This window comes from Peromyscus leucopus, chromosome 20 (genome assembly GCF_004664715.2).
Source record: "Peromyscus leucopus breed LL Stock chromosome 20, UCI_PerLeu_2.1, whole genome shotgun sequence".
Lineage (NCBI taxonomy): Eukaryota > Metazoa > Chordata > Mammalia > Rodentia > Cricetidae > Peromyscus > Peromyscus leucopus.
The window spans coordinates 64,525,161-64,537,339 of NC_051080.1; the positions used below are offsets into that span (position 1 = coordinate 64,525,161).

At 46.2% G+C, this 12,179-nt stretch overlaps 1 protein-coding gene across 1 annotated transcript in view; it reads right to left on the reverse strand.

Moving 5' to 3' along the window:
* The window catches only part of Anxa13 (annexin A13), a 55,704-nt gene that overhangs the window by 13,455 nt on the left and 30,070 nt on the right, over positions 1–12,179 (reverse strand). The window contains exons 3-6 of the mRNA XM_028871881.2: positions 6,607–6,701; positions 4,783–4,953; positions 730–763; positions 534–613 (exon numbers count right to left, since the gene is read on the reverse strand). Coding sequence (XP_028727714.1) covers positions 534–613; positions 730–763; positions 4,783–4,953; positions 6,607–6,701 — 380 coding nt within the window. The remainder of the gene's footprint in view (positions 1–533; positions 614–729; positions 764–4,782; positions 4,954–6,606; positions 6,702–12,179) is intronic.

A 12,179-nucleotide genomic window follows, 5' to 3' on the forward strand; every position in this document is an offset into this window, starting at 1 on the left:
AGGTCAGAGGTGGAGGCCCCGGAGGAACTCTTGCTGCTGGCTTTGGAGAAAGCAGGCAGCTGGGCTGTAAGCTGTAGGGAGCAAGAGAAAGTCCCCGGAACTGGCAATGGCCTCTGGGTGACAGCTAGCAGAGAACAGTCACATCAGGCAGAGGTCCCCAAGGAAGTGAATTCTTCCAAAGCCTTGGGTGGCTGCTAGGCTGCCAGGTTGATTTCACTGTGGGGAAACCCTCTGTGAAGGGCTCAGCTAACAGATATCTGGACCCTTGGCCCATGGGCATTGGTGGATAACGGGCCATGATGCATTGAGCTGTGATGTTTGGAGCAGTGAAATGTAAGGGGATTATCCAGTCTTCCTTCTGTGGTTGAAATCTACACACTCATGTTCTCTGCTGTCAGTATGCTCAAGTGGGAGCAGTGAAATGGGGAGAGTGGACCGAGGTCCGTCAGTGAGAACTGGATGATGTCTGTCTGGAGCCTCAGGGGCCCATGTCACAGAAGATCTTCAAGACCCATTCTTCTGTTTATTCTCACCTGGAGCAGGGACACCAGAATCTTTCTTAGATTTCCACTTGTATCGTCTTTGACATCAGTTTCAAGGCTCTTGCCAAATACTTTTGAGGAAGAAAAAGGGAAAGAGGAAAGTGGATGACTGAGTTACCAGCAGTGTTAAAAACAAAAACAAACAAACAACAAAACTTAATCCAAAGCCAGAACAAAAATTACTTACGCTTTTGGTAGGCTTCTTTGATGGCGACAATTTCCTAGGAAGATGGATGAAAAAATTAATGTCCATGCTGGGAGTCAATAGGAAACACAGATGAGGCAGAGGTCCGTCTCCAGATGCAGGAGGCCTTTGTGACTTTCTATTGAGGTGGTTGTCCCTATAGAGCAGGGCACACAGGCCCCTGGGGAATCTGCTAGTGTAAAATGACCTTCTCTGTGTAAGCACTTCAAACATGTAAGTAGTGTATGCATACAGTCTCCTTAGAAATGGAGTCAACTTGGGGGACCAGTCACCAGACAAATGAAGACAATATAGTCTATTTATATTATGGGATAACATTCATCCATAAAAAGAAAGAAATTCTGTCATCTGAGATAACTTGGTTGACTCTGGAGTACAGAGAATGAAATAGTCTAGACACAGAAAATCACATACCCCATGAACTCACTCATTTATGGACTATGAAAACGGTAACCTCATAGGGATGGAAAGTAGAATGGTGGTTACCAAAGGCTGGAGAGCTAGGGGTCAGGGAGGGGCCAATGGTACTACGTTACAGTGCGTGGTAGTTTGAATGAAAAATGTCCCACGTGACTCAGGCATTTAAACACTTGGTCCCCCGTTGCTGGCTCTGTTTGTGGAGGCTGTGGGTAAGTACAGCCTTGCTGGAAGAAGTATGTCACGGGGAGAGGGCTTCAAGAGTTTACAGCTTCATGCTCTACTGCTGTTGAAGGCAACTGAAGATGTGCTGCTATGACGTCCTGCCACGGTGGGCTTTTATCCCCCTGGAACCTTAAGTTACAATACCCCCCTCCTGCCATGAGTTGCTCTTGGTTTGGTATTTTATCACAGCTACAGAAGCCCTGATACGCAGTGAGGCAGGAATGAGAAGTTCTAGTAAGCACAGTAGAACAACTGAAGTTAACAAGAATATATTGGATATTTCAACACGGCTAGAAGAGAGGGCCTTGAATGTTCTCACCATAAAGGCAATGATGACTATTTAAGGTGAGGGATTCACTGGTTCTTCAAACTTGACCATGACGTTTTGTCTATATGTATCAAAATAACACACCTTAACCCAAACATAGGTACGACGGTGACCGGCAATTAGTAAGCGGAAGGTAGGAATATTCCAGCTAAGCTAGTGCTCTGCCTGTCTCTTAACCCAGTCTCATTCCCTCATCTCCACCCATGCAGCCAAGGTTAGAGTTGAGAGTATATTTCTCTGTCCTGGATACGTGTATATATGCTTACTGTACTTCCTCCAAGCCAAATGCCAGCCATCTCTGTAAATTCAGCCATACCCACTTGCAAAAGCTCATCAGAGCTCGGCTTGTGGACTGTGGACCTTCCCTCATGGGATAAGGGGTGTAGAGGATCATGGGGTCCTTACCTAACTATACAGCCACTCCTTCCAACCAGTTCTGTGTCATTCTGCCCTCATTGTAACGGTGACATCAAGGGAGCTGCCTCTGTGCAGCCGTAGCAGGGTGCGCATCCATGCTGCGTGCAGACCTTCCAGTGTGGCTGTTTTACGGCCACCCACACTCCAGCTTGTAACCCCACACTGTCTGCTCTATAAGCAAGCCTAATAAACTCATTGGTTCCCCAGAGTGAATTCTGTGGAACTGTACTTCGGTTTGTCATTGGGACCCTAGCGGAAGGCATTGTTCACATCTCCCCGAGGGAAGAAATCTTAGCAACAGAATTTCTAGAGCCATTTTGTATGCATCCTATGTTTAGACAGTGGAAAACAGGGCTTGTTGTTTTTGTGGCTTGTTTTTAACTCCATGTTGCCTTGAAGGTTCAGCTACCATCAACTTTTTTTTTTTTTGGAAGAGACAGAAAGCGTCCCTTGCTAGCCTAAGCCACAATTGATTCAGCCAACCTCCCATGGGTGGCTGCTTCGGTGGTTTCCAGTTTGCCTCTGTTTTAAACAACTTGCGGGGTCAGCGGTACAGGTTTCCCTCTAGAATGTGTCCGGGCAGGAATCGTTTTACATCTGTGTGGAGTCTCCCACCTCAGAGCGGTCTCAACTTACACTTGAGCCAGCGGTGGGTGATTAAGAACAGGCATTTCCCGGTCGACCGGCCGGTCCCCCAGCTCGGAAGTGAGTTAGAAGGAAAGTCAGGGAGGAGCAGGTGTGGGGAGGGCACCGAGGGAGCAGGTGTGGGCTGAGGGGGTGGGGGGTGGGGGTGGGGGTGGGGGGGTGGGGGGTGGGGGATGGGGAGTGGGGGGGGAGGGAGGGGAGGGAGGGCAGGCCAGGTGGTAGGGCCAGCTCATTTGCTTATGCAGCTCCCTCCCCTTTGTGTTTTCCACCTACCCAGCTCTCCCCACCTTCGCGCGCGCGCGCGTGTGTGTGTGTGTGTGTGTGTGTGTGTGTGTGTGTGTTTTCATTCTTTTCACCACCAGGTCTATTTGATTGAAAGAAAGGCTTTACTGGAACCATGCTAAGATGAAGAAAACAATAATGTAAAGAACCATTTGCTTGGATCTTAGAGGAACCATGCTAAGATGAAGAAAACAATAATGTAAAGAACCATCTCACAAAAGCAGGTACTCCTTGCTCATGACATCGGGTGCTGCTTTGCAGGGACCTGGGCATCTCTGGGAAAGGTGGGCATGAACAGAGAAAATGGAGTGACTTCAGATGGGGGTCTGTGCTAGTCCTCCTCTGAGGATCTACCCTAGCTCCTGGAGATGGAAGGGTTACAGGCTGGGGGTTTAGCTCATTGGTAGAGCACTGGCCTGGTAGGTGTGGGCTTTGAATTTAATTCCTAGCACCAAAAAGGAAAAAGAAATGGAGGGATTTTATTAACCCCAGAGTTTCAGAGGAGGACTGGTGATTTCGTCCGTGGCTTGGTTCATGGCGGTGCTGTGGGGACATGAATGAGCCTGAGTCTCCGTCAAGCAGAGGAAGCAGGTGGTCAGCAGGTCACGTCCTTACATCAAAGCATGGTGGCAGGGCAGTGCTTCAGACGTTCCTTGCTATCTGTTCTACCCACGGCCACTGTTCCCTCCCGGGAGCTTCAGAATGTTGGTTTTTTTCTGGCACGTTCTTTGCCATGCCTCCCCACTCTACTGGGAAGTTGTGGAGAAGGGCGGGTTCTCTAAGAATGATTTGTGGATCTTATTCTCGACCCTCCTGGCTTGGGAACCAACGATGAGTTGGCTTGTGCCTGCACCTTAACAAATGTGCTGCGCAGCCCCTAAAAGGGTGGTGCGTTCTCAAGGGTAGGTGGGGAGACTGCTAATAGAAGGACCCAGGATCGGGCTTGGGGATGCGGCTCAGTTGACAGAGTGCTTGCCTAACACGTACGAAGCCCTCAGTTTGATCTCGAGTACCACATAAAACTGGGTTTGGTGGTGTGTGCCTATAATCCCAACACTCAGGAGACAGAGGTAGCAGGATTAGGAGTTCAGGGTCATGCTCAGCTACATTTAGATGAGCCCCTGTCTCAAAACAACACAAAACAACAAAAGAAAAGAAAAAGCCAAAAACAGCATCATCAAAACCCCCAAGTCCCAAACCCCAAAGAAAAACAACAAAAACCCCACTGACACAGAATTGCCCGGGAGATGCTAGTGGTCCCTGGGGCCACTCACTGGAATCCCTGGAACCACCCCCCTTTGCCCATTATTGAAGTTTTCTGCTCTATGCTAGGTGACAGCCATGTACGAGGCAGTGACACAAACATACCTAATGATATTCACAGCAGAAGGGCTACAAAGTCAGAGCGGGAACAGATAAAACAGAATCCTGCCTCCTGAAAACCACATCCATTAGAAAAACAAAACTTAGATGGATGTAGCTTTTCTGTCAAGCCAGGGGCAGCAACATGAAGGATGGACCTCCTGAGGACCAGAAGAGCCGTTCTTCTGGCTTGAGCTTAGCAGATATATTTCTGCCCAGAATCTTATCCACTTATGGATACCATGTAGGGGATGAGCTTCCCCGGGGGGTGAGGGGTGTGGTTGCAGAGGCTCAGCCATCTCTGAGCAAGAGTGACCTGTCCTCCTGGAGCTGGGACCAAGGGCTCAAGCCAGACTGACCTTATTGCTCCTGGTGCACAGAATCTCTATGAGCAGAGCTTCATCGGTACCCACGCCCTTCATGGCTTTCTGCAGCTGCCGGGCGGCATACTCATTGGGGCGATCCAGAAGGGCCAAGGCTGTCTTCTCGAAGTTTCCACTCAGTTCACTCTTGAGCACTTTCTCTAAGTCCTGCAGGAAGCACAGAGCAAGTGACTGCAAGAGTCATGGGAAGAGAAGATGGGTGTCTGCCCACATTACTATGTGGGTTTCCAGGGACAGGACTCCTGCCCCAGACAGCCATAGCAATGATCTTGAGGACAGTGGTTGCCACAATTGGCCATTCATCTCTCTCCTACCCCTAAATCTGGCCGAGAGGCACCTTGCTCAGGGCTGATGCCTCCCCACCCCGAGATGACTTGCAACAGCAAGAACATGTACAGAACATTTTTGAGTTCTGAGAGCTCCTCTCAGCTGAAGTTCCACACAGCCCCACAAAGAACAGATGAATCGCATTCTCTCCTCCTAATAAACCTCAGAAAATGAAGAATGTGCCCTAAACATTAAGCTAGAAAAGACTCAACAATTTCCACTAATGGTCAGTGTTTTTATGGGGAAGAATAGCAAGACATGTCATAGGGTCATGGGGGAATGAGAATTCATGAAAAACTCAGCAGAGTGCCCACATTCAATGCTCAAAAAAAAAAAAAATACTCATGGTAATGTATATTATGCAAGAATATTATTATTCCACCCTGAAAAGAATTTTCTGAGAAAACACAAATCAACTATTTCTCTGATTGATCTCTGAGCTCTGGGTTTGGGAGGAAAAGCTAGAATATTTTATGCAAGGGGGTCTACTTTGTTCAAAGGGAACTGTGATATGATGCCTCTGTCCCTACTGTCACGTTCCCTAACACTGCGTCCTACCAAGGCAGGCCTTCCTCAAGACTATACAGTATGGGTCCACTGAGATATCTGAAATATGTTTTTCCAGGTCAGAGAGGCATTGCTTAGGACCACAGAGAGGCCCAGCTCCTCGGTCTTTTGATCCACAGGCATGAAAGCCAAGCTGGTATTTTCTAGGCTTCTAAGCCCAAGAAGCAGGCACAGGAAGCCCCGACTTCTGTGCTGGCTTTTCTGATAACTAGCCGTGGGTCCATGCTGTCACTGTTCCCAAGGCTCAGCTGATGTGAGGACTTATGGTTGAGTGTTCAACCTCCTCTGGAGTTTTTTTAGCATCTCTTTAGTGGTCTCAGCTCTGTGTATATGGATACACACACACACACACACACACACACACACACACACACACACATACACGTGTATGGATCTATGTATGTAGCAACAATGAAAAAGGAGTCCATGAATTTGAAAGAAAGAAATGAGGATTATGTGGGAGAGTTGGAAGGGAAGAAAGGGAAAGAGAAAATGATTTAATTATGTCATCTCAAAAGTAAAAGAAATAACTTTAAAGTTTTCTGAACCAATAATTTATGAAGAAGTATGAATCTCAAAGACAGCTGAATACAAGAATATTCCTCTATTAGGCCCCACTTGTGGAAACTGGTTTTCAAATCATTGTCCCATCTATAAGTTATTATGTGAGATTAGTCCAAATTGAATGAAAAATGAGTAAATGTAATAGAAAAACAAGGTTACTTAAAAAAAAAAAACCCAGTGAGTTATGGAGTACTGATTTATAGGCATTAATAGCAATGTTAGTCTTTTGTCTAGTCAATGAAAGGTTCCAAATGCCTTTTTCTCAGACTGTGTTCTGACGTCAACTGTGTTGTCCGTCCAGGGGTGTGTAGAGGAGGCTGAGGCTGGCACAGCCCTGCATACCTTGCCGTACTTCCCCTTGTACTTCTGCTTTATCTGCTGCCTCTCCTCCGATGTTCTGATTGACAAGACTTCGATGATGGCCGCCTCATCCGTCCCTGAAGTGTAGGAGACAGACAAAGTTATGATGATCAAGAAACGCGATGGACGTTGTTGTTATTCAGAGCCTAGAATGGGACTGGATGGGCCTGATGGCTTTACTGTCTGGTGCTGAAAACCATATTCTTTCTAACCACACAAATACCCATGGAGACTTCACCCTGTGCGCAGGGCAGTAAGAGGCATGGTTAGAAAGAGAAATGCCTATGGCATGTCCCCCAACTTAACTCCCAGGGGAATGGAAAAAAATCTACACAATGTTCAGAGCAGCATTGGCCAAAATCGGCCAAAGGCAGAAAAATCCCAAAGTCCATCAGGAGACAGATGGCTAAAGAGAATGTGGGGTATCCATATAATAGAGTACTACCATGTGGTGGTATTCTAATTGTACTGAAATGTGATTTTGATTGTATGTTAATAAATAAAGTTGCCCGGAGATCAGAGCTATTAGAGCCATAGACAGAGTGTGGCGGTGGTGGCGCACACCTTTAACCCCATAGATCTCTGTGTGTTCAGGGATACAACCAGCATTGGAGACATATGCCTTTAAGATCTGGGGGGCTGTACATACAGACAGTGATGAGGCAGTCATGTGTTTGGGTTTACAACCAATGAGAAGGCAGAATGACTATGAAACGACTTACACACAGGGAAATAGCTCTCTTTCGGGAAGCTGGGACCACTGCAGGAGGAAGGGTGAGATTTTAGCTCTGAGCTCTGACCTCTTGGCTTTCTCTTTTACATTGGTTTTGTGTTTCTTATTTAATAAGACGGTTGGTTACATCTACACTACCAGGTCACAATAAGGACTAGAGTACAGAAAAATATGAATGAACCTTGGAAATGTTAGACTAAGTAAAAGGAACCAATCACAAAAGACCACGTATTGTATGATTCTATTCGTATGAAAATCTAGAACAAGGTGGGTTAGGCATTGACAAGGTGGACAGGGTGTATGCAAAGATGATAGTATTCTAAAATCAGTCAACTATCTATGGCCATATCATGCTGAATACATCCAGTCTCATCTAAAATCAATTAACTGTGGTAGGGCTGCATATATTTATGAATATAGAAAAACACTTGTAGGGGTTTGAAAGAAAATGGCCCCCAAAGGGAATGGCACTAAGGGGAGGTGTGGCCTTGTTGGAGTAAGTGTGGCCTTGTTGGAGTAGGTGTGGTCTTGTTGGAATAGGTGTGGTCTTGTTGGAGGAAGTATGTCACTGTGGGGGTGGGCTTTGAGGTCTCCTATGCTCAAGCTACACCCAGTGAGACAGACCACTTCCTGCATATCATGATGTAGAACTCTCAGCTCCTTCCCCAGCACCATGTCTGCCTGCAGGCTGCCATGTCCACCATGATGATAATTGACTGAACCTCTAAACTGTAAGCCACCTAATTAAACGTTTTCCTTTGTAAGAGTTGCTGTGGTTCATGGTGTCTCCTCACAGCAATAGAAACCCTAACTAGGACAACATTGAACTATATATTTTCAATGGGTAAGTTATATGGTATATGAATTCTATCTCAATCAAGTTATTTAAAGACCTAATAAAGAGTATGTTTTGTTCCTTATCCTCTGGGTACTTATAACTGAATAGATAATATTGAAACCCAAATTGACAGAATATTAATCTTATCCACAAATGTGTGTGTGTGTGTGTGTGTGTGTGTGTGTGTGTGTGTGTATACATGCACACAAAAGACTTTGACACACCTCTAGTTCCTCACCTACAACCCGGTGTCATGTAGTTCCAAGGTATGTGAGAATTAAAAGAGTCCAAAGAGAGGTCCGTGGTGTATATAGCAGCAAGCTGTATACCACAGACAACAAGCAACGTAAATGCCCAAGGACCTGGCACTGTCTCACGTCCACGGAAGGCTTGTGTCCAGGCCACCCTGCAAGGGATGCTCACCAATGATAGAGTATGCTAGGGTCCCACAACAACACTCAGCAGTTGTGAGCTCTACAAGGCACTTCTGAGGCCATCTAGTTCAGTCTTAATGACTGATGAGGAAGCCGAGGAAGGAACATTTTATTGGTCCCTGTATACATCTTTCTGAACTACAAACACTGTACTAGTTTACCCCAGACTCCCATTAGTCTCTCCCCTCCCCCACCTTCTTGGCATCATATGCTGACCTCCCTTTTCCCTCCCCTGTAAGCTCAGTTTCCAATTGGCCTTTCTGGTTGTGATCTTCCCATTCAGAGGACCACTGCTCTTTGCTAATGCATTCCAGACCAACCAGTCTAGCCTAGCTATCTCCTCTGAGTTCCCACCTTATTTCCAGCTGCCTGTAGCCACATTGTCATGGCTTTCCAAGGCATTTCTACTTGCAGGGTATCATTGCTGGATTCCTTTGCTAAATTCTTAAGTCCATTCTCTGCCCTATTATTTCATTTCCATGCATGACGTCACCTTAGTTAGAAAATCAAAAGTCACCTAAGGGTTCACCTCTGTTGCCTTTGCTTTCCGATGCCACTGACTGCCTTTAGTGTCCCTGATGCAAGGCGCTGATCCCTGCAATGCCCAGATCATCTCACCCATAACCTAAATATCATGAGTCTTCATGACTCCTAGGGTTGGATCAGAATCCCCAAATGGAACAAGACTTCCTGCAACTTGGTCCCAAGCTGCTCTTCTAGATCCATCTCTATGATGACTAACACAAGGCTCACTTAGCTTATCTTAAAGATGTTTGTTGGTAGCTCAGTTACCTTCATAAGCCTTGAAGAGTCAATTTCCTGTTTTCTGTGTTTTTCCATAGTCAGTTATATCACCAGTGTTAGGACCAGTTAGAGGATTGCAGAGATGTGAAGTTGTGAGTCTGGGGTCTGGGCCCTGCCTGGGCAGTGGTCACTCAATGGTAGGGGCCACTGTTGGGTCGTCAATTACATCTATCTTGCTTCAGCCATAACTGGGAGCTTGGGGGAATCGAAGGTTCTGCCGGGTTCACTGACCTGTGTTCCCTATGTCATAGGACTGGAAGTGTGAAACTGACTTAGAAAGGCTGATCTATGACTATTTTTACATTTAGTAATTATGATTTAATTTTAATGTGAACTTGTGTTTTGTGAAAGAACAATAGTTAAGGATACATTGAATAAGAAGGAAATCCTAAGTCAATAATATTTGTATTGGCAAAATTTTGGGGAAGGTCAAACACTGGTGGTCCAGATCCCTTCTAATGGATTATTGACCCTTCAGGGATGTGGATGAGTATGACATAGCCTTGAGTCTCTTTACACAGTGGATTATGGTGGTTCTAGCATGTTCTGTGAAAGTGCCTGTTGCATTGTCCTGCACTGATTTACTCAAAGAAAGTGATGCAAAGCTGAGCGCCTGTGAATTTGGGCTGGCATTTCTCCCACTCGGGCCGTTGCCTCTTCTGAAATGGCCACCGCCCATAGAAATGTAATGTGAGCCACAAACCCCTTCGTGGGGGGCTTCTGCCATCCAGACCTGTAATATCAACACATTTCCATTGTTTGAAGCCATGTTATTTTGGGGGAGTCATTATGAGATTCTAAGACATGAATACAACCTCTCTCCTCAGCATTGCCTCCAGATTTTGTGGCAGGAAACAAGACCTCTCTCTACAACCCCAAACCCAGTGAGTCCTGCAGTTGCTGGTGACTACCTTCAGTTGAAGGGGAAGGGGATTGGCGCAGTGACCTGTGATCGGAGCTGAATGAATGAACTGGTGGGTGAATACTACCCTGCTGGGAGACTGGGACCCTAGGGGACCAGCAAATGGAGCTGACACATTTTGATGGAAGTGTTGAGAGCAGAAGGAGATGGAAAAACTCTAGCTGGAGGGAAGAAGGTGGAGCCTGGCAAACACCTATGATGTTTTACCTTCACCTTGGCTTTGCATCAGCACTTTACGACTGTCTTTGGAAAGACCCAGCCAGAACTTAGAAGGAGAGAGCCAGCGCAGGGGACAGAGAGCCATGGGGTAGCTACCAGCTTTGTGTCCTTGGACCAGTCATTTCATCTCAAGGGTTGTTTCCACCTCTAATTCTGGGAAGATTTTAGCTATTTGGGTCCAACCAGAAAAAGAGAAAATCTTAAGATGAGCTCACTTGCAAAAACAGCAGGAGTTAATTGCTGCCTCTTTCTAGTTTGGTTCCAACACTGTCATTCCTGCCGTCCCTCTTGGTTTCCTCCTGGTTTCCTCTAGGGCTTTCTCCTGGGTGACGTGGATCTGTGTACAATGTTTTCGTGACTAACTTTTAAATGTCTGAGTGCCAGAAATCTCACCTCAGAAAAGACTTCGTGTTCTTTGAAATATAATAGAATGTACCCTTTTGGACCTCCTTCCCTTGGGTCTCCTCCTGTCCCTGTCGAGGGCCTCGGTACTGTAGACTTAGGTCCTAGAGCCTCCCACGCCTTCCTGCCTCCATTTGGTATTTTCATGTCTTTCTGAATGAGTGAATGAATGAATATTTGTATGTATGAATGGAAGGAGACGTTTGCACACCCTTAGGATAGGACTTATCTCTGCATTGGTGTGAGTTGGGTGTTATACTCAGAGGGACTGTAAATAGCAAAGGCCAATAGCAAACATTCTCCTCCACTGTGATGTCACATGCATCCTATATCTGGATAATCAGGGAAACAGTTTATTAGAAAAATATCTAGTTCTCTGGATTTTCCTTGCTAGAAGGCTTTTAAACAAGAGAGATCTTAAGATGAACACATTGATATACCCCTGTAATTCAAGTACTAAGGAGGCTGAGGTAAGGGGATTACAGGTTGGAGATCAACCTGGGCTACATAATGAGTTCAAGGCCATCCTGGTTTATGCAAGACCTCATGTTTAAAAAAGCAAACAAACAAGTAAAACAAACAGCAGAAACACAAACACAAGAGAGCAGAGTGGTCGTGGGATGGATGGTTCAACACCAGCCTGCCGGTGGGGGAAGGGCAGGACAATGGCACACAGATACCCTAGAAGCCATTTGAGACCAAGTCTCGGGTTGATCCTGGAAGCTGTTTTTGCAACCCAAAGAAGAAGCAGTTTGCTGAAGGTGACTTCACTCCAAATTTCACGGTCCATGTGTCTTAGAAGCAGGCTGTGCTGCTGAGCGATTTCCTGTAAACATTTGTAATGGTTTGATGCACTCGGGCCAGGCCACAGTGATTCTGGGAACGATTTTAAAATAAAAAAAAAAAAAAAAAAAAAAAGACCCTCCATGCCGGCTGTATGGGGAGTAATTACATAGCTCTGTCAGAGCCAAAGTGATCTCCAGCCTGCAAGTACCTGTGGGCATCTGTGGTATGCTTTCCCAGCAATTTTGTGGAGAGCAACTGGATGGTGTTGGAGTTTTGGCAGGATGGGACCACAGTGTTTGAAGGCCACAAGGTTCCGTGTTTCAGATAAACAATGCTAAACTGGTAGCAGAAACTCCAGCCCACGCTGACCTGGTTGACCCCAGAAGGCTGTGTTCTTAGATCTGGTGCTTGAGGCCA